The 23,525-nt window shown below is 40.9% G+C and overlaps 1 protein-coding gene and 1 long non-coding RNA gene across 2 annotated transcripts in view; both read left to right on the top strand.

Moving 5' to 3' along the window:
- Nucleotides 1-23,525, top strand: part of LOC127525970 (uncharacterized) — a 495,457-nt gene that overhangs the window by 20,713 nt on the left and 451,219 nt on the right. The gene's annotated exons all lie outside the window — the stretch shown is intronic.
- The window catches only part of rnaset2 (ribonuclease T2), a 45,625-nt gene continuing 28,540 nt past the window's right edge, over nucleotides 6,441-23,525 (top strand). Inside the window, exons 1-3 of the mRNA XM_028821101.2 lie at nucleotides 6,441-6,653; nucleotides 7,556-7,659; nucleotides 9,325-9,385. Of these exons, the coding sequence (XP_028676934.1) occupies nucleotides 7,586-7,659; nucleotides 9,325-9,385 (135 nt within the window). The 5' untranslated portion in view covers nucleotides 6,441-6,653; nucleotides 7,556-7,585. The remainder of the gene's footprint in view (nucleotides 6,654-7,555; nucleotides 7,660-9,324; nucleotides 9,386-23,525) is intronic.

Here is a 23,525-nt window from a genome sequence, read left to right as displayed (position 1 = left end):
TATCTATCTATTATATAGTGACTTTCACATATATCTATCTTATCTGGTCATTGATTTCTTATCAAGGAAGTCGCGAACACTAAGCGCGTCATGGCTGGGTCATTGTCATAATAGATGATCGACGTTTGGCGTTATCGCTCACGTCTTCTCGCCCTTCCCTGAATTTCTTAAGCCACTCCAAAGACCCTTCTTGACTTTTTCACGGCATCCTCACCAGACGCCCCTTTTAACCGCTCCAACGTTTCAGTAGCACGAGCGACACCACGCGGCCGTTCCGCGCAGTAAATTCTCACAACTCGTACTTCGTTCTAGAAAGGTCTGTTCCAATATTAACATGGGGAGTGTGTTACAGGATTATAGACCTATAACATATATTTATTAATGCAGACCCCCACCTCGACTAGTTTTTTCTAAATCTGTCTTTTATCATTCCATCCATTCTTATTTTACATTGTGCCAATAACAGCACCCACCATGCCAGAGCATTCAACATAGCAAAAATATACAAATTTACATTACTTTCTTCACTTTAAGAGTCAAAGAAATATTGATGCAAATAAAGTGGCACATCTGTGCATTCATATTCATTTTCATATTATTTTCCCAGGTGCCACTGGGGCTCAGATTCTATCCCAGCACAACTGGGTGCAAGGCAAGTCATTTCTGCAGATAGGATGGCAGTTCAGTACTGGGAATTCTAAGCAGCCCAGACTGGAACAGTTGTCATCCGTTTGCCTTACAGAACTTATAACTGCATATTTAAATCCAGTTTTAGGGACGGTATAGGATCAGTATCACCACACGTACAGGCTCCAGTGAAATTCTCAATTGCATGAGCTAATCATTATGCAACACCTCACCATTCTTCAGTGCATGAATAGTGAGTATAATAACTACCTTACTTTAAAATGTCTTCCTTACTGGAAAAACACACACACACATGTATATATACATATTGGGATGGATGGCCAGGGACTTTGCCCCAGCGGGAGGCCTGGAGAAGCAGGGGACCAGGAGAAGGGCAATTCCTTCCCCAGGATGTAAGAGGGCAGCCATCCTGGATTGTGTGGAAGCCACAGAACTGGAAGGTGCAACCCTGTGGGGATTCATGGGCACCGCCAGGGGGCGCCCAAAGGACTAAGGAGCCTTGGACCACAGCACTGTCGCCACTCCAGGAAGTGCATCAGGGAGCACATCTGGATGCCTCACTCCATTCAAGGAGCTGGAGTCAGTTAGAAGAGGACAGAGCTTGCAAGAGAGGAGTGGAGGCGGTATGGAAAATAAAAAATGATGTATTAGCATAAATAGACATAAAAGTAATTAACAGCTTCTGAAGCATTAGATTTAGCATAAATTAGATATGTCAAGCAAATAGTTAAATAAAAAAACATTAGTCATATTGCATTTCTAGTTAGGCTTGAAGCAAAATTACCAATATTGGGAAACTTAGAAAGATAGAGCAGGAAAAGAATGACGTACAGAAACTACCCGAGGACAACAGAAGGGGGAATAAGGAGAACACCTGCTGTCTGAAGGCCAGGAAGCAAGGAATGATACCAATGACGGAATACAGAAAATGTTGATGGGTCATGGTAGGCACGTGAAGAAGCCAGCTGGAGTAGTGAGTCAGAATAGACAGCAAAGGCATTGTTTCAAACGAGGTCAAGATGATATAATATATGCAAAATAAAATTAGTATATAAGCATTAACCTTAGTGTAGATATTAATGCAAGTCAGGCCTGCCAAGCAAATGGTTAAATAAATAAAGAGAGAGTCAATGATAACACAAGTTGACAATCTCAGACCCACTTAATCCAGTTCAGTGCTGCTCAGGACTGGGGCCTTTCTCACATCTCGAGTCACTCCATCAATCTCCAAGTTACAATGAGGTCAGAGTTCCAGGGGCACTGAGCCTACATGAACAGGAAAGCAAGAATCTTAACTTGAGAAGGACGGCTCTGTGCTGAAACCCAAACCCACTGCTTTTACTGCGGGTGCAGAAGACTTTAGATACTAATACGGACGCATAAGTTAAGTGCCAGCTGGAGACTTCATGTCTTGTGCCTGCTGGATTCTTGGTTCAGAAAATGAAAGGCTCCGAGTGTGTGACGCTTATTTCCTCGTGACTGCAGGTGCTCATTCTCCTGGTATTCCAGCATTTCCATATCCCAAAGTCATGCGTGTTAGGGTTAAGTGGCAACTCTAAGATGGCCTGGTTTATTCTTGTTTCAGTGTGCCCTACATTGGATTGGCAGCTTGTGCCCAGTGCTGACAGGATTGTCACCAGAACCCCACAAGAGTAAATCAGATAAAATATTTAAAAAATGGATGCAATGTTGAAAAGGAAACTGATTTTAGGCAAGATGTGGTAATCACAGGTTACCAGGGGCCAGCATTATCATAACTTATAGTTGGCACTGCAAAAGGGCACACTGCTCACATTTAAGGAAGGCAAAAGACTACATTTGCAAGATATGCCTTCTGGCCCTTGGACTTTACATGAAAACTGCTGGATCCCAAACACATTCGAGTGATGTCCAGGACTCTGGGTGGTATGCCTGGATTGGCATCCACACAAACCTATTCTTGTAGCACTCATCTGCCTTGAGATATCCCTAAAAAACTGCTTTAGATAAGATGATGACTCTAAACTGGCATGGCATACAGTATGTGTGCCTGTGTGTGTGTGTTGTGTGATTCTGCATTACAGTGAATTGGGGGCCTCAATGTGTTCGATCTTGACAGACCCCTTAATGCTACCAGGACAGGCCCTGATTTATCACAAACCTGTAATGGAAGAATGAGACTCACAGAATGGATGGATGTTGACTACCTGACTGCTGCTTCCACTGACATTGGTACTACCGCAGCATTCTGGTTGGCTGCCAACACAGGCACAGGTCCGTCTATTCGTTTTTATGGTTTAATTACTGACAAAGTTAAAATATGTTATTTCATCTGTGTGAATCAAGTGAAAATCTTGTTTAAACCGCTCCACACTTATCTCCTCTAAAAGGATTCTGGCTTTCTTCTTCCAGATTTGAAGTGGTTATCACTCCATTTTCATTTTTCTTCTTGCTTCCTAAATAGAAAAACTGAAAACACACCTTCACAATTTGAATGAAAACAAAAAAACCTACTGTAGCAACAATTTACTGTAAATGACACCTCAGCACAAGTCTCACCTCTGCCATTCAGCCCTTACTCCTCAAAGAAAGCTGCTTGAGTTCACGCTCAGATGCTACACGCTATCTCACTTATTCAGTCACAGTCATCTAATAATGGATGCTTTAACTTTGTCATTTCATTTTACACACTCATTGCAATGTTCTTTTTCTTCACACAACTGATGCATTTGCACTTTCCAAGACCTGCTTTAATTTCCTTTAATTTCCCCCTTTTTCTATTTAAAACTATGTGATGTACTAAAACATCTGCTGCGTGTCTTCATTTAAAACTGTCAAATAACCCTTTGCACATTCTCTTAACAGCTTCTTCCAATTTAGGCCATGTTTCAGCTATTTAGTCTCACTCTGTGGAGATGCCTGCAAAGCTCTCCCAGTTAAGTAGCATGATCTCCAGTTCTGCAGAATGGCCCACTAATGCAAAATTTTAAAGTTTTGAAATATCAGTTTTTCCAGTCACAGGTGGTGCTCTTCTCTCCATTATCACAAACATCACAAAAGTGCAGCTGTGTAGTCGTCTTCAAACTCCACATAGATAGATAGATAGATAGATAGATAGATAGATAGATAGATAGATAGATAGATAGATAGATAGATAGATAGATAGATAGATAATGTGTAAGGCACTATATAACAGATAGATATTTTAGTGTAGTTGGTAGGGTTAGATAGATAGATAGATAGATAGATAGATAGATAGATAGATAGATAGATAGATAGATAGATAGATACTTTATTAAAGATAGATATGAAAGGCACTGTATGATAGATAGATAGATAGATAGATAGATAGATAGATAGATAGATAGATAGATAGATAGATAGATAGATAGGCACTATATGATAGACAGACAGACAGACAGACAGATAGATAGATAGAAAGGCACTATATGATAGACAGACAGACAGACAGACAGATAGATAGATAGATAGATAGATAGATAGATAGATAGATAGATAGATAGATAGATAGATAGATAGATAGATAGCAGCTCTAAAACGGACAATCACTAAAGGGAGAAAGAAGAATTTAAATGGACGCCTCACACCTAAAGTATCTATCTATCTATCTATCTAGAAGACAGCTCTGCATAAAAAAAACTCTGTCTTTATAGATGAGCAATGGACACTAAATCTTCATTACCATATTACATCCACAAACTGTCATAAAACAAAACACTCAATCAGGGAGATGTTACCTTATCCCACTACTTAACTTTTGTCAGGGATGGATTTACACATTTCTATGCCCTAGGCCAAAGCACATAATTCTGCGCCCCTCCCCCAAAAAAAGTTGATTTATAATTTTCAATTTAATATGTAGGGCAGCACAGTGGCGCAGTGGGTAGCTCTGTTGCCTCGCAGTTAGGAGACCCAGGTTGGCTTCCCGGGTCCTCACTGTGTGGAGTTTGCATGTTCTCCCCGTGTCTGCATGGGTTTCCTCCGGGTACTCCGGTTTCCTCCCACAGTCCAAAGACATGCAGCTTAGGTGCATTGATAATTCTAAATTGGCCCTAGTATGTGCTTGGTGTGTGTGTGTGTGCACCCTGCGGTGGGCTGGCGCCCTGCCCGGGGTTTGTTTCCTGCCTTGCGCCCTGTGTTGGCTGGGATTGGCTCCAGCAGACCCCCATGACCCTGTAGTTAGGATATAGCGGGCTGGATAATGGATGGATGGAATTTAATATGTAATACTGTAGTTTATTTTCGAAACATATAAGCACTTAATACAATCTTTCTAATCTTTGAACCACATTATATTTTTAATTCAAAACTACACTATCATACGCAATAAATAGTTGTGAGAATTAAAAAATATGGAATAAACAATTTGAATGCTATATGAAAATAAATTAAGACTATAAGTACTTATCATTATTGTATTATTCAGGATTTTTTGGAACAAGTGATCTAGTGGTTTGTTCGAATTATTCACCCAGATGGCGTATTCGATACGCAAAACAGCGAATAAAATTGACATGAAATGCAAAAGATTTACATCGATTCTCACCTGACATTATAGAATTTTATTGAAATCTTTTGCATTTTGTATCAAACTTACATTACACCACATTAAATGATGCTGCAAAAACAAGCCATAAGTTGCGTATGTTTCATGTTTTGTAATAAAAACCTCAGCCCCCCTTATAATTTGGCGAACACCCCTGTCAACTTTTTTTGCTTACAGCTTTCAGCCCCGAGTAAACCAAACAGTATATAAAAGTAGTAACGATATATTTTACGTACCTAATTTCAGTAGATATGTAGAAGTCAAGCGATATGAGAGTAATGAATCACTATTGTAACGCCAAATCTGGAATTTTCCTTTAACACGTGGTTTACGCTGAGTGTGTGAGAGAGAAATAGCAAATGCTTTTTGCCTGTGACTGAGCAAGGCAGCGCAAGCTGTAGAGATGGGCAACGTAAATGCACTGCTCAATTTATTTAATGTATGTGGACGTAAATTTAAAAAACAGCATTTTATATGGCCTTTTCAAAATAATACTGAAAATTTGGTTATTTCTTCTGTATATACGCCCCCTGACTGCTGCGCCCTAGGTTGGACTTATGGGAAATCCATCCATCTTCCAACCCGCTGAATCCGAACACAGGGTCACGGGGGTCTGCTGGAGCCAATCCCAGCCAACACAGGGCGCAAGGCAGGAACCAATCCCGGGCAGGGTGCCAACCCACCGCAGGACACACACACACACCAAGCACACACTAGGGCCAATTTAGAATCGCCAATCGACCTAACCTGCATGTCTTTGGGAGAAAAACGGAGGAAACCCACACAGACACGGGGAGAACATGCAAGCTCCACGCAGGGAGGACCCTGGAAGCGAACCCGGGTATCCTAACAGCGAGGCAGAAGCGCTACCACTGCGCCACCGTGCCCCTTATGGGAAATCCGACCCTGACTTTTGTCGCATACCGGCCCGCTCTCTCCCTGTACTGCAGGCGGGGCTGCGCTTGGCAGAAGGTCATTCGAAAGCCAACCGTGCAGAACGTGTGCCAAGTGGCAAATTCTGACAGCTCACGTACATAACTGCTTTGTTTCAAACGGGACGATATGACTCGGAGATGAGTTAGATGATGCACGCCGAGCATCTTATTCATTACTTGACAGCTCTACGGAAGCGACCCAACACGATTTAACCGAAGGCGTGAGAATGGAGTGAGAGAGGAGTGGCCGCGCACGCGCAGCGCGGCACAGGTTAGCCAGCCTCCTGATTTCGCCCCGCCCTTTCGCCCCGTCTTGTGTCGAGCTGATCTGGGAGGAGACTGGAGGGTTAAAGCTGCTGGGATGTTGTTGTTTAATGCTGGCCTGTCTGTGAAGTGACTTACCCAAGAAAGGAAAAGCTTTGTTCTTGAGGAGAATTTGTTAACGCGGAAGAAAAGATCAACACCTGGATTAAAGTTCCGCGTCAGAAACAAAAATAACAGCAAAACGGAGCACTGCCGTAAAGGTGAGCCTTTGGTGTAGAAGTAACGCCAGTTGTACGAGATGTTATGTTTTACTGATTTTCGCAAGAACTTTCACAATTTGGGGAAAGAGAGAAATATAGCAGTGCGGTCTGTTTGTAAAGGAAAGCGTTTTCTTATTAAGCCCCTCCGGAAAGTGAACACACATGACTGAGTTACATTGTTTTTGTAATCCTATGGGCAGTTGGTCTTGTCTAGTTATTTTTTTCCTATTTTTAAGCACTAATTGTTCTTAACTGGGTAAAAGTGATGCAGTCACAAAAAGCGACATACTGTATATCTTTTCCAATGAGATTTGTGTTGCAGCCTCTGTCATTCTGTTGGGTTCAGTATTAACGTTCAGAAGGGCCCGGAAGGGAGTTTAGAAAATGAACAGATAGGTGGTTGAAGTAAACCCAGAATAGACGCTGAGTATGAAGTTTTACTTTAAGTAGGCAGCACAGAATTGTTGTGTTCCGAATTTACAAATTGTAATGTAAAGCAGGTGAGCCCCCAGTAGCAGAATTCACTGGGATCCCAGTCTTGCTGGTGATGAGATATACAGCGTATTTCAAGCAGAGGACCGTGGGCTCGTCTTTTATCCTTCTTGGTCAATACTGAACACATTTTAGGGACCCGAGCTGACCTCATAGAGAGATTTGCACACATTCCTTAACTTTATTGCTTTATGTGTTGTTAAAATAATTAGTAATAATAATAATAATAATTCATTACGTTATTTATTGTAAGAAAGATGCCCACATTTATAAAGATCCAATACTTACACACTGGTAATGTGTATACAAAAGTTTTTGATATCTGCACATTTGGCCTTGAAATGCAAGATAAAGAAATGTGAAGTTATACGAGTTCTCATCTTCCAAATATGATTTTCTTTACATTTCAGCACGTTGAAGTTAATCCATTTGAGAGGAAAATGACTTCAGTAAAGCCTCTGGTGTTCCTATGCTTGTGCCTGATTCCGGCATTTCATTCTTTTTTGAACTACAAGTAAGTAAAATGGCATTTAGTATGGCACAAAATAAAAGTGTTATAACCTGTGTGAGAAAAAAACATGCGCTTAGACCATTTCATTCTTTAAAAAATGTTTGCTTAATGATATCAGTTATTCTGGTCACATTTATTTAAAATGATCAGCATGAAATTCACTTTATATACATGCTGGAGCGTGTTCTCGCACCACCAAACGCCTGTCTTTAGCTCATTCTTCTTGTTTTCCTTTTGAGCTCCATTCTTGCATTCAACTGTGAGAACACAAATTATAGTAAAGTGATGGGTTAAAGCTATTTTCAAGGTTATTGTCATGTGTGCGTAGTAAATGTTGAACATAGTTTGTTGGCTGTAAATAAGCATTGATTTAGATTGCAGTAGGTTACTCCATCTAACGCCAGTTTTGCAGGAATTCTCTGATGTCGGTTTTCCCAGTTTCACTAAAATCAGCTGCTTGCATATCATTTCATGCAAATCATCTGATAACTAAAGATTTGCAGTAGATATGTAAATGTCATAGTAGTGCTTAAAGTGCCGTGAGGTGACATTCTGCATGCTCGCTCACTGTAAGATCAGGCCATGTCAATTATTATGTGACTGACATGTTCAACTTTTAGTGTTTCTTTTAAAGTTTTTTTTTTTTTTTTGTTTTTGGTGGGTTGGCTTATTAGGGTTTATAATATTTTAATATGTTTAGATAACCTAGAAAAACATTTGCTTTTGTAGACTTTAAAAAAAAAACAGGCAGTTAAGATTTTTGTTAATACATTCCTGTAAGTGCTGCTGCTTTGCAGTAAGGAGACTGTGGAAGATTGTGGGTTTGCTTCCCGGTTCCTCCCTGTGTGGATAGCGCTTTGAGTATTGAGAAAAGCGCTATATAAATGTAATGAATTATTATTATTATTAAGCAACAGTGACTTGTACCTGGCCCAGGTTCCCCTAGGCCTGAGGTCGGTAACATAGACTTTAAAAAAACAGACAGTTAAGATTTTTGTTAATACATTCCTGTAAGTGGCTGTAATCCTTGTGCTTTCAGGTGTTTTTTATTTTCAGGGAACTGTTGCTCAAAACAATAGACTTTAGTTTTAGGATGCAGGTTCCTCACTCTGCAGACTTTGAGGAACAAATATTCTGGCATTGAAATTAACATTTACCATGTGCAGGGCTTGAAGTGAAACTGTTCTGTTTACACAGCTCCCCGAGCTGATAATGTTTATCCATACACTTTAACACAGCAAACGTATTTTTAATTGAGTAACTGTCTCCTTATCAGATAACCAGTTTGTACAGATCATCATTCTTTTTACATTTCATATCCACTGTTGTAGTATTTTTGTATGTCATTTTTATTTCAATTTGGAAGAATGAAGTTCTTCAAGCAATTTTCTGTAAGGCACCCATTCAACAAACCTCTTCATTTGATACATTTAAGATACCCTTATTATAAATGTTATTTATATTTGAAGAGCTCTATGTAATGTGTGATTTTAATGTGTGCGTATGTGCTCATGTTACATTCTGGGAAGCAGATTTCCTAGAAATATTGTTTGTCTTTTCAGTTTCTGTCTTTTGTAGTTTCCCTTGTTCACGTGTTAAAACTTTTAAGACTGTCTCTGAAAAACCCGTTTTTCCTAATAATGATCTGCATTCTTTCTTGTTTTGCAGAAATTCTCATGAGTGGACAAAACTTATTTTGACTCACCACTGGCCGCACACTTTCTGTACAGTAAGTTCTTTTGTTGGCTTAACTTGCACAATTAGAAATTGCTGATACTGTGACGTTGTTTAAGGAAGGTGGTAACTGTGGTCAGCTGTTTCTGCAGATATGTGTGTTTTAGCCTTTGAAATGTACATTGTGACTCTCAGTGACTTTTAAAATTTGGACATTTTCCAAGAAGTATATTTCCAAAATTGTCTGCCACTTGTAATCAAATCATTAAATGGCACAAAATAAATTCTTTTAGAAATGTATTTTAATTTGTTCATGGTGATGTAGAGACTGTACACTTGTGTCCTGTATGAGCATGTGCTCTAAAGTTCAAGTTTATTCTACCTTGTATATAGTACAATTAAATTTGTGTTTGTATGCCTCAGATATACCAGTGTCAGTACTAAAATTAATAAAAAATACAAACACGGACAGGAAATACGACATACATTCAATGCCACATGAAACACAAAAATACTCAAAAACTCAGAGTTTTCTTTCAGTTGAGGAGTATGGTTTATTAGATTCTCCAAGCTTTATTTTATGCTCTTCTGTGGTATGAAATCTCTAGTGTCACACTATTTTATTATGGGTCAATGGCTATGAAAATTGGCTCTGCTTGTTGCTCTGGAGCTTAATTTTGAGTTCTCTTTCACCACCACACTCATTTTAGTTAAATTTTTTTTCGAATATATATATATATATATATATATATATATATATATATATATATATATATATATATATATATATATATATATATATATATATATAGCCTTACAAATTTACGAGCTCATTTATTAGTTTTTAAACTTTTAATGCATAATACCACTTGGCCTTTTGTGACATAAAAACGTACTCATAAATAGTTTAAGGCTGTATCTGACATCCTGTTTGCCACTTTCTCTTATTATTTGGTTTATCTGTAATTTTGAATTGGCAATTTAAATTTTGTTGTAGATCACAGGATTTGGGATACTGTAGAATCTGTTTTATTTCTTTATAAATTTCTGCTCTGGCGTTTATTATTCCAGAATTGAGTGATGTGAATTGTGGCTGATTTAAGTTCATTTAGATACAAATCAGTTTTATGTCTTGGGTAACTGATTAAGAGTTCTGGGTTGTACATGGCTTTTATTATGAGATGTATGCCAGAAGCGCCACATTATCAATGAGATCTCTTCTGTTCTTCATGGTCATCCTTTTGTTTAAGGGAGAGAAAAAAGTCCCCATCAGGTTTCTGTACAGAAATTCTGCACAGTTTTTGAAAAAAAATTACTTTTCTTGTATCATTCATAAAATATTTTCCACTTTCCATATGTCCACTTTAATGATAGAAAGAAAACACATGAAAGATTGAGGCACCATCCCTTTATCGCTGTTTAATGAACAAACAGAAGGAAAAGGGAAATGAAAGTTAATATTGAAATTGCTTGCAGATTTCTAGTGAGTCAGAGCTCCGTCTCTCTCCAGCCACGTTCCGTGGGTGACTGGCATATAAAGTGGATTCTTCCAGAAGGGAATGGGACAGTTGGGTTTAGAGGGGAAGTGAGGGCAGGCGTCTCCCAGGTTTTGCCTACTGGTACTGCTGAAGGAAAGGAAAAAACAATTTGCAACAGTGCCCTCTCTTGGCCCAGGGTGGAACCACTTAATTTGCCAGAGCCTTGAACTCCATGCAAAAGCTAAGCAGCAGTCATGTTGTGGCCAATAGTGATGACCCAGCAATTCACAAGAAACAGAATTTGCGTCAAAAAGTACTTTGTGTTGCACAATATTTTGCAAAGGAAATGGAATTTCATGACTAGCAAAATTCATGCCATTAACACAGGAAGAAAGGTGCTTTCTGTTGCTTCAAAATCAACATCTGCAATAAGATGCCGCAGATGTTCTATCAGACGGTTGTGGCGAGCGCTCTCTTCTACGCGGTGGTGTGCTGGGGAGGCAGCATAAAGAAGAGGAACAAACTGGTGAGGAAGGCAGGCTCTATTATACGCATGGAGCTGGACAGTTTGGTATCCATGGCAGAGCGACGGGCGCTGAGCAGACTCCTGTCAATCACGAAGAATCCACTGCATCCACTAAACAGGATCATCTCCAGACAGGGGAGCAGCTGCTGTCACCGAACTGCTCCACTGACAGACTGAGGAGATCGTTCCTCCGCCACACTATGCGACTGTTCGATTCCACTGGGGGGGGGGGGGGGTCAACGTTAACATTATACAAAGATATTGACTGTTATACCTGCATTGTTATCACTCTTTAATTTAATATTGGTTTTGTATCAGTATGGTGCTGCTTAGTATGTGAATTTCCCCTTGGGGATTAATAAAGTATCTATCGAAAAGAATTCAATATTTGCCTGCGTATGGCTGTCACTTAATGTCTGTGTTAATTTTGACAATACATTTTGGTTTAGTTTTAGTCTTAGTCTTCTGACCACATTGCATTTTAGTTTTAGTCACATTTTAATCATTTAGTCTTTGTTAGTTTTAGTCAAGAAAAAATAATTTTAGTTGAGGAAAAAGTAAATCGGTTTTAGTTGACTAAGAGTCAAAGTAAATTAGTCAAACAGTCAATCAGATGGAAATCTTTTTTAAAATATGAATATGCATAGAACAAACTGTACCTTTAAACTATTCTACTAACATGTACACTAAGAAGTCAAACCACATGTAGTAATTATTGAACATAAAACGAAGGGTGGGTGTAGAAAGGATTTACTCCAATAGCTCTTGGTCAGATAACGTCAGCTCTGGGCTGCCATGACACATTTCGTAGTTCTGCTGCTCTGATATTTTACCAAAACAGGCTGAACCAAGCAACACACATTTCATTTCAGCATCAGGTTCATAAAGAATGAGATCATCCTGGACTTTCTTATTTATCTGACCATGTGCACATTTTAAATTTGTTCTCCAGCAACTGAAAAATACTGCTTAACTAAAACTGAAAATTCAAACATTATTAAACTGTATCTGTACTGTTGAATGAGTGAATTACAAAATAGTTTAGGATACTTACATTTAAACATACCCCTAAAAGCCATTTTTGTAACAAATACTTTTAAAATCTGGTTTGTCAGAGAATCACTCTTTGCTATTGTAAGATTTACGTTTACACAATTGGCTTGTTATAAATCTCGCTAAAGAGTAACATTTAATGAACGAGTCATATGCCCCCTGCTCGCTTCACTCGCCAACCCCCTGTGTTTGGTGTTCCGGATACACACCTTTAAGATTGTTGCTATTTCATTAATTTTACTTTTATTTCAGAACTTACGTAAAAACAATATTTGGAATCCTGTGAGTCCCAATGTGCTGAATCCTTTAAATGAGGTCTGTGAGACATGTGTTTAATGACTGTGTACCATAATTCAGGATAGGTTTTGGAATTACAGTACAGACAAACCGATCCACATCATCAGCAGTTATTAATTTGTTTTGGAAAGTAAGCAATAAATGCATGTGAGGTAAAACAGCCTTACAATATTTACATACATCTGACATATCACCTGTGTCCATATATTCGATCACTATTCGCCATTTAGTTATTTGTCAGAGTAATAATTTCTCTTTTTTTGCGCTAATGCAATGTTTATGTTCTTTGTTTGACACGGTCGTTTATTTCTGCTTTCATTTTCTGTATCTTGCTCTGAATGTATTTCGTGCCCATGTTTTTGTTTGAGTCTTTTGAATTCCAGTTTTCATTATCTGTAACCTGCTCTGTATGTGTTTGGCCTCCTTGCATTATAACCTCTTTATGACGTTTTACTTTGTTGTCTACTCTGTCTTTCGCCTACCCCCGGAGTTTTGAACCCGTGCCTGCTGTTTACCGTTAGTAATATGGGTAAGTAATATGGATGATTGCACTTACTGTTAATATTGAGCGTTCTCTGTGGCTGTACTGTTAATAATGCATCACTGTAATGAGATTCACCTATGCTGTATAGTTTGTACGTGTGAGGATGACGTACGTGTAATACGGAGCGTTCGTTTATTCTTATTACCCATCAGGTGTTGCGCTTGTGTCATCTGTGGTTGTACTGTTAATATTGTATTACTGTAATGTGATTCAAATATGTTGTTTTGTCCGTATTTGTGGGGTTTCTGTATGATGTCGGGTGTTTGCTTGCAGTTTTTTAGAAGTGCGTGGATTCTGCTGTGTAGTGTGGACGTTCATTTCAGTTGCGCGTTGTAGGAGAATACGCCTTTCGTAGTATCTGGCGATTTCCGTATTGCAAGTCGCTTACCATACTATCTCGGGCTTGATTTGTGAACCTATGTGGAGTCTGTAGTCTGTCCCATTTCATTTCCATACTGCAATTCGCTTTCCGTACTATCTCGGGCTTGATTTGTCAACCTTTGTGGAGTCCGTAGTCTTTACCGTTTCACTCTGGGTCGGGGGGCTGACTCCTGTGTTTTGTGTGGTGGTGTCGTTGCCTATGGGCGCGTCGCCTCATTTCTTATTTCTGTCAGTGGAGCTCTTTCGGTTTTGAGCCGTAATCTCGGGCTTGATGTGTGACCCTTTGTGGACTCTGTAGTCTGTCCCGTTTCACTCTGGGGCGTGGGTCTGACTCCTGTAACCTGCTCTCCATGTGTTTAGCCCCGTTCTTTAACCTCTTTATGACGTTTTACTTTGTTTCCTACTCTCTTTTATTTCTGACCTCGCTTTATCCTGCTTGCGGCATGTCAGACGGTTCGTAGTCTCTCCCGTTTCACTCTGGGGTGGGGGGCTTTGTGTGGCGCCAGCGCACTATGTCTCCTGCGTCCACGGGCAGGTCCCTGCGTCCATATCCGGTTTACCATTCTCGGTTAGTAATATGGATTGTGGCAAGGTGTCCTCAGAATTTAATGGATGTTTCAGGCACGTGCGTCTCATCATGTGAAGTATCAAACCCGGCCTTAGGTGCCTTACTTTTCAGCTGACGATCTTGACTAGGGCTTATTTTTGGGGTAGGCTTTATATTACAGAGCAGCCTGAAAATCATGCTAAGGCTTATTTTTGGAGTAGGTCCTATTTTCAGGGAAACACAGTAGTGTGGTAGACAGTAAGACTTTAGGGACTTTCAAAACTCAACTTGATGTTTTTTAAGAAGAATTATGTGGATAGGACTGGCGAGCTTTGTTGGGCTGAATGGCCTGCTCTCATCCAGATTGTTCTAATGTTATCCAATTACAAGCTTAAAATTTTTAGAAAATGTTTTTAAAGTTCTGTCAAGCTCTTTATTTGTTGTGTAATGTCATTTGTAAAGGAGATGTGCAAAGAGCTTTGCATTGCTCACTGTCCAGTCGTCTGTCTGTAACAACAATGACTTTAAAAACATTCATCTTAGTTTTCATCTTTAAAGGCGCGTTTTTGTTCCATTTTCGTCACTGAAAAAATGTACTCTGAGTATTTTTCATTGTCGTTTTTATAAACAAAATTAACATTGTTTAGTATTTAAATAAAGTTCTATCATGGGGGAGAAAATATTGCCCGACTCCTTTCCTGTCATGTAGGCATTTTGTTAAGCTGTGGAATGTGCTTTGTGGTTGTTCCGGTAGTCGGTGTCTGCTTTTCCAGTTCTAAAGATGCATCAAAAACAAAAAAATGATTCTTGGTAGATTTCTGCACGCTACTTGGAGTTTGCATTTCCTCATCTTTATGGATCAAGGAGCAGAAAAGGGCAGTTGTTAGGTGATAGCAAGAGCTGGAGTTCTCTCCATGTAGCGTATTTTCCAGAGGAAAAAGCCCAGTAATGCGCATATTGGTGTATATTTATAGCAGGGGTGTCAAACTCATTTTGGTTCAGGGGCCACATACAGCCTAATTAGATGTCAAGTGGGCCGGAGCAGTATTCATAACATAATTACCTATAAATAATAGTAAGTCCATGTTTTTTCCCTTTGTTTTCGTGCAAAGAAGTACAAGTACATTAGAAAATCTTCATATTTAATGAAATGTTTTACAAAACATATCAACATATCAAAACATATAAACAACCTCAGATTTCTTAAAACAAGTGTTTGCACAAATACAAACAAAACTTTAAGTCAGAGGTATTTGGAACTGAAAAATATAGTACTGCACCTTAAAATTTATGGCATTACATTAACAATAGGATTCCACCAAACCAAACTCTTTTGTAGTGAAGCTGTTAACTTACATTAAATTTAACATTTTTTTACTATTTCTACAGCAAGAATTCATTTTCACAGAACTGAATTCTTTAAGTGCAATCGGTGTCTGAAGCAATATTGTAAAGGAGTTAGTCACATCTAGACTACTTTGTTTTTGCTCCTGAAACTTGGCATCTTTTGGTCTGCACAAGTGCATCAATATCAGGTGTCATGTCCTGACTAGTAGCCAATCTCAGAATGTCATCTAAGTGCTTGTTTGTGAGCCTTGAGCGCAATTTTGTTTTATTGATGTTCATTACTGAGAAAACTTGTTCACAAAGGTAGGTTGTCCCAAAAATGCACAAAATTTTTGCAGCCAGGGCTGTTAATTTGGGGTACCCTGGCAAGAGATATTGATAAAATGTGTCCAAGCCCACTGAGGCAAACTTGCCCTTCAAATCTGCATCACATTGCAAATCAATTATCTCTAGTTGGATGTCGACAGGGACATCAGAAGCTTTGACTGTGAAGGGTGAGCGAAAAACTGCAAATTCTTTCTCGAGTTCACCAAAGATCTGAAACCGTTTCTCAAACTCACACAGCAATCCTGCAATCTTGTCTTTATACTGTTTCATGTCAGCATTAATGCCTGCTGCACATACCTCTCTTAGGCAAGGGAAATGTGCAGAGTCACCACTTGACAGCTGTGTCTCCCACAAAGTCAGCTTCAACTTGAATGCACATATGCTGTCTTAAAACTGTGTGACAACTTTTTTGCGGCCTTGCAACATTTTGTTCAGAATATTCAAGTGCTCTGTAATATCCACCAGAAATGCAAGGTCCTGCAGCCATTCCTGACATTGTAATTCCATCACTGGATTTCCTTTTTTCTCCATGAACTGTCCGATTTCCTCGTGTAGATCAAAGAAACGCCTCAGCACAGCACCTCTGCTTAACCACCTTACTTCAGTGTAGTATGGCAGGGTATTAGTAACGTGATTGTCACTGAAAAGGCAGTCAAACTGATGATGATTCAGGCCTCTGGCTCGGATGAAATTAACAGTTCGGACAACCACCTCCATGACGTGATCCATTTTTAACGACTTGCAACACAATGCCTCCTGGTGCAAAATACAGTGAAATGTCCAGAAACCATCTCCTCCATTAGCGGCTTGTACTTTCTCTCTGAATTTTGTCACAACACCTGCTTTTCTTCCGATCATTGATGGCGCGCCATCTGTAGCCAGGCTGACGGCGCGGGAACAGTCCACCCCGACTCTGTCCAGCGCGCCAACCACAGAGCCGAAAATGTCCTCAGCTGTTGTGGTGTCACTCATAGGCACTAACTCAAGGAACTCCTCAGTGACGGTCAATGTGTCATCAACTCCACGAATAAATATGGCCAGTTGAGCAACGTCTGTAATGTCAGTGCTCTCATCAATTGCAAAAGAAAATGCAAGAAATGACTTGACCTTGTGTTTCAACTGCCTGTCTAAATCAGCCGATAGTTCCGATATCCTCTCTGCCATAGTGTTTCTCGTCAGACTAATGTTGGCAAATGCTTGTCGCTTCTCAGGACACACGAGTTCTGCAGCCTTCATCATGCATCTTTTAACGAACTCACCGTCGGAATACGGCTTTGATGCTAATGCTATTTCGTTAGCAATTACGTAGGTGGCTTTTACTGCTGCTTCACTGACCTCTCGGCTCCGAGTGAAAATTGACTGCTGTTTTCTCAGACCCACCAGCAATTCATTTATCTTCTCTCTCCTCAGTCGTCCTTGCAAGATGTCGTATTTTCCACCATGATGAGTCTCATAGTGGCGCCGAATATTATATTCCTTGAGCACCGACACTTGTTGATTACACACCAAGCACACAGGTTTCCCATTTATCTCTGTGAATAAATAGGAAGTGGTCCATTTCTCTTGGAAAACCCTACACTCGGTATCCACTTTTCTCCTTTTTGACAAAGACATTTTGGCTAATGAGGGTGTCAAGGTGAGTAGAAAATAATGTAGCCTACAGAGTGACAGAGTTGTTGCTTCTTTTACTCTAATTAAAACAGTGCACCCCTCCCCTTTGACTAACACAGTGCGCCCCTCTCATCTGACTAACACCCTAGCGGATGATTTAGGAATTGCATTTTATTACGAATTTCGAGTTCGTGTCTTTTATTAATTTTTTTACTTTCAAAATTCATCCAGTGGGCCGGATTGAACCCCCTAGTGGGCCGGTTTTGGCCCGCGGGCCGTACGTTTGACACCCCTGATTTATAGGGACAATATGCAGCATGTCACATTTAAAATGAAAATGCACTGAGCCCTCTGAGGTGATGTGAATAAGGGCCATAAAATAAAACTGATTTGACTGGTATGCTGCAGGTTCTGTGCGTTAGACAGCTGAAAAATAATTCAGGTAAGTGCAGAATGGTGAATGAGGCCTTAGGGAGTAATATTACTTGAATTTGCACCTAACCCCCACTCCCATTCACTGCTGTGAAGTACCAAACAAAATGAGTTTAAGGAAACTTGGGGATTTCACTCCTTACTAGTGGCCAACAATGAACCGTGTTGCTATGAATCCAAACAAGATACAGGATAAGGCTGACTTAACCACAACTCATGACATCAAAGAAAAGAAGATCAAGTGACGGCACCTCATGAATGCTGTTGTGGGCAAACAAAGTTTTTGAGGTGGTCAGTTTCTCTCATGACTTTTTATGACTTTATATCCATCCATCCATTTTCCAACCCGCTGAATCCGAACACAGGGTCACGGGGGTCTGCTGGAGCCAATCCCAGCCAACACTGGGCACAAGGCAGGAACCAATCCCGGGCAGGGCGCCAACCCACCGCAGTTGACTTTATATAATTTCTTAAATTAGTAGCTTATACCATGACTCTTAATAGTATATCTGCACTAGCACAAAAATCCTAGAAATCCATAAACCGGCTCTTCGGACTTGAGCAACAGCCTTTTGGCCTGCATTATGAACTTTTATGCGGATCATCTGTATAATGGCATCTGAATGTTTGATCTCTCCAAGATTTTAGGTCTGCACGACCTTTGCTTTCTGAGCCTGACATACACTCTGACAAGTAAAGGTGAACAATTGGCTTCTTGTCTGTGACTGTATAGATAGTCTTACTCTTAGATGTTTGGACTGAGAGATTTCTTTCAGCACATGTCTGGCCCGTGCTTGATCCTGCCTTACCCACCAGCAGCTGCAGGGTAACAGAAGAGTTTTAATTGTTGAGGTGTATATGTTACTGTTGATGGCCTGGCACCCTGTTCAAGGCAGACTCTGAGGGGGAAAAGAAAATGACATAAGGACAAGTAAGAGACCACCGTCGCATGTTGTTGCTGGAACTGTCTGAAGCTTATTTCCTAATTTTTCTGGCTTTGGTAGGCAGGCTAATGGGTGGTAGTATTTACTGCAAGGCATTTAGGAAAAAGGAAAATCTGCAACCCAAGTAAACTGCTCCAGACTTGCACCTGATTTTATTTTTTAAAGATGTGAACGCTGAAAGTCGGTAACGACAGGCAACAAACACCAATTTAAAGTAAAAAGCAATTTCTTTATTCTTGGTGAGTCAAAGAGACTGCAGCCCCTCTCAGCTCAGTGCCACTGACTGGTCAGATCAGACCGCCAGCAGCCTGTTAGCAGGGGGCCTCCCTCTTTATACCTGGTTTTTTATTAAACAAAATAAAATATATATATGGCAGTTCATTTTGAGGTCCTACATAAATTACCATAGCTTGTGACTCCCTGAATTTGAATGTGCACATTGCTTCTTTCAGATAAAGAGGTTATCGGGGCACTCACAGTTTTAAGAAATAGGCTCAAATAGTTTTGAGCAAGAATTCAGAAACGGTCACAACTGATTTATAATCTCACAGGGTGTTCTGTTAGTATCAAGAGGTCAGTAGTTTCTCATAAAAGAATGCAAATTAGTCCCTTATTCTGTGCACAAGCTTAATTCTTTTTTCTACATAAATGAAGAACAAATCATATAGTTTTCATTTTTAGCCTGATTAATACATAATGCAGTCATTGGTATTGTGAGTTAACTATATAATCATTACAGTTAATAATATTTCTTCCTCATAAAGGAATGCACCTGAAAATATGAATGCATTCATTTTTGTAACCCCATCCATTCACCCACCTATGTATCCATTTTTTTTTTCAAAATTTACTTAGCCCCTCCACAATTGGCACAATTCAGGGCCAACCGTGTAGCACTGGCCACAAAATCGTAGTCGGCTCTATGTATGAAACCAGTGAATGACACTCTTGGGGACAGCCCAGCACAGCTCCCTTTGTAAATCTAACTGCAGCCTACCTCCTGCATACGTGGGGGCCACAAATAACCTGCAAACGGGAGCGCTGGTGATCTGCTGCATTATCTCTGGAAACCCAGGGCAGAGTTTCTGCGTATTTATATCACATTGCACATCAGCCGGGAATTCAATGATGAAACCGGAGGTGTCCGACAACAGCAGTGCTTGCTGAATTTGCTTATTAGTTGTTAAATCTCATTTTATGTGTAAGCCTCATGGAAATAAATCTTTTCTATTAAATAACAGTAAATCACAAGTGTGGTACTTAGGAGTTCGGAAGCAGTTTTCTTTCATGTTCTTTTCACAGTAAACACATGAACTCTCCTGACAGCTGCAGTTTTGCTTGTCAGCATGTCCGTATTCATAAGCTGTTTAAAGTATTTTTGCTTCAATATTTTTAAAAAATATATTGTTTTCAAAGTGGATGTGGAATCTACTTACCTGAGGAAATCCTGGGAAGCCCTTGCAAGGCACTTGAATATCCATTGCTGCATTTTATTTTCTTAACCTCATTAGTTTCAAAGAGCGGCAGGACACATTTTCCTGCATATTCTTCATACTGAGACAATTGAAGAGTGACATTTTGGATGAAACCGCAAAAATCTCAATACAAACGTGAGGAGAAACATTTAACTGGAGCACAAGCCAGTAATCAATCCTGGGTTCCTAGAGCTGTAAGGCAGCATCTCCTACCATTTTCCCCCTACAGAGTGTCTCATTGTTGTAGGTTTGTATCAAAATCCCTGTCAGGGGGAGCCATAAACATCACTTGGGCAGACCCAGTTTTGCACTGGCTAGTATCGTGTCTCTTATGAGATGCCTGGGCGCGTACTGCCACCATAACCTGACACAGACGGGCAGAACACAGTTTGACACACAGTGCACAAATCACCAGCACAACACTACAAAGTCCCTTATCTGCTGCCAGTCCCTCCACCTCCACTCCTCCTCAGGGTTTGTCCTCTTCCTCCCGACTTGGGCCATTGAGTGCTGGTGACTGGCTCCCTTTATAGGGCACCCAGAAGGACTCCAGGTGCCTGACGAGCTTCTTCTGGACACACTTCTGGGTGTGGCGGAAGTGTGGACTAATAAGGCCCTGGAAATGTCCATGCTCCCCCTGGTGGTGCCTCGGGCCCCACCAAGGTTGACCTCCCATGCTCATGACCGGTGGCCCCACTGGAAACCAAGAGGGCTGCCCTCTGTCCTAAAAATACTCTCTCCCTGGTCCTTCCATACTCTGGGCGTCCGCCACAACAATAATATAAGATAATTAACTTTTAAAGAAGCTCAAGTAACAAAGAAGATATTGTAACAAACAACAACCACCCACGTCAAAAACACACAGTAATTACTGTCATGGACGGCTGGCAACTCAACCTGGCCGGGATGCCCGAAAGATGGGGGAAGGCAGATACTCTTGGACACTGCCTCCCCCAAAACACTAGATGGCAGCTCCCTGAAATGTGGCAGTGCCCTGGATCCCTGCAGGGGATTGTGGGACTTGGAGTTCGGTTGCTCAGCCCTGTTGGGTGCCATGGGTGCCATCAGGGGGAGCTGTAAAGGGCCAAGAGGAGTTGTGCCTCATCTATAACCCTGAAGTTCTCTCAGGTCACGAGGACGGAAACTCCAAAGTACTTCCGGGATGATGAAAAGTCAAGTTCTTCATCTGACCCAGCAGTTGAAGCACTTCTGGGTCAAGAACTATATAATGGACTGCTGGAGACCCAGCAAGTGAGCCAGAGTTGGGTGAAGGTGCACAAAGCTTGCTGGGAGGTGTGGAGGAGAGTTAGAGAGAGAATTGTGTGTATTGTATGATTTACTTGTGTTTTATTTGTGGCTGTGGTGCTTACGGCACTGTCGCTAAGAAGGAAGAATATTAAAATACTTGGGAGTTTTACTCCGTGTCCAGAGCCTATGTCTGTTGGGGTTAACGGGGCAACAGCGACCCCTAGTGTTTACATTAGGAAAACGAACAAAAAACCCTCTGACTTGGCTTTATGAAGGCACATTGTCGTAGGTATAAGACACTTCTGAATAACTGGTTTTGTAAAAGTCTTCAATGGTGAGGTCGCAGAGAGAGGAGAGGATGTGCAGCATTGTTCATAATGCCCCTCAGTTCTGACTTCTTTCTTTCCTTCACCACAACTTCTAGCAGGTCCAGGTCCTCCTTTCCCTGACAGTGGCCTGCCTCCTTGATTAGCTTGTAACCGTGGGCCTCACCTGAAGTGATGTCGCCGGCCCAGCACTCCACAGCACAGAAAATCGCACTGCTGCCAATTACAGAGTTGTAGAACAATAAAAAGATGTTTTCTACCTACTTTAAAGGAACACCGCCACCTAAGAAAAAAAAATCTTAAAGTTTGATCCACAAATATGCTGTTTGCATAATTATTCAGACCATACGGGTACATTTTTAGTGGAACAGTACAACCTGGAAAGTCAAAGTTATCTGTCGGGTTTACACACTAGATAGCAGAGGTTTTGCTTATTCTTCATATCGGATATATTAAACATTCTTCAAGTTTCTAAGACTGCAATGGTGGACTGTTGCTTTTAAAACTGTACTATAGATTCTGTGTGGGCCACTAAATCACAGTCTTATTTTATATACTGTACTCTGGGGCCACTCCACTATTGCTTTAGCTTTGTGCTTTGGGCCACTGCCCTATTGAAAGGTAAATCTTCTAAGCTTCACTTTTATAGCAGGCTCAACAAGCTCCTTTGCAATTTTTTTGAGTAATATGCACCATTTATTTTTCCCCTAGGTGGTAAAGTGCTGCCCGGTGCCTGCTGATTAGTAGTTAAACTACAGCAGGATGCTGCCACCTCCTGCCATACTTCATTTTAATGACCGTACTTCTCACGGCATTGCAGTATTAAGTTTGCAGCACGCACGGCTCAAGACTCGAGCTTAGTCTGGTCTGATCATGAAACTTGGACACACGCTAAGCACCTTAAAAACAATTCTGTTTGAATAATCTTTTTTTTTTTTGCTCCATTCTGTAGAGGGATGTTGACCTTTTCTTAAATCTCACACACCTTCGCTCAGTGGACTGTTGGCATCCCTCCTTTATATTCAAATGTGGAGTTTTGAGAGACAGTCTTGACAAGGCAGTGCCTTGACAGTTTAACAGGAGATCTGGACACTTTGATCAAGTTTTGCAGCCTTTGCACTAACATTCTTTACTTTCTCTCTCTGACTTGATGTATATTGCGGAAACCAGGGGTGTGTAAGGCCACCCCACCCCAAGACAGACAGGCAGAGACACGAGTTTGCCACACCACACGCAGTGCCTTTCCCTCGCTCCCCACAGCAGCACAGTACAAATAAGCAGAGGTCCAAACTACACTGTTCACAGTTCCTTCTTTATCTCCTTGTCATCTGCCTCCACTCCTCCTCCTGTTGGCAAGCTTTGTCTCTCCTCCTCCTCCTCCTTCTCCTTCTCTTTCCTACTCCTCCTCCTGCCAACTCTGGCTCCTTGAATGGAATGAGGTGGCTCCTTTTAAGCTGGTCCTGGGAGTGTTCCAGGTGGCTCACTAATCAGACCTGGAATCGCTCCCAGGTGTGGTGAAAGCCCAAAGTAGGGCTCTGCAGTCCCCACAAAACCCACCAGGGCGGCACCAAACTCCAACTCCCAGGGTGCCCTGTGGGATTTGTATCTCCGTCACCACCCAGGAAGGCTGCCCTCTAGTGTCCCAGGGGAGGCTGTGCC

Source organism: Erpetoichthys calabaricus, chromosome 15 (genome assembly GCF_900747795.2).
Source record: "Erpetoichthys calabaricus chromosome 15, fErpCal1.3, whole genome shotgun sequence".
Taxonomy (NCBI): Eukaryota; Metazoa; Chordata; class Cladistia; order Polypteriformes; family Polypteridae; genus Erpetoichthys; species Erpetoichthys calabaricus.
This window is presented reverse-complemented; position numbering and strand designations above follow the sequence as displayed.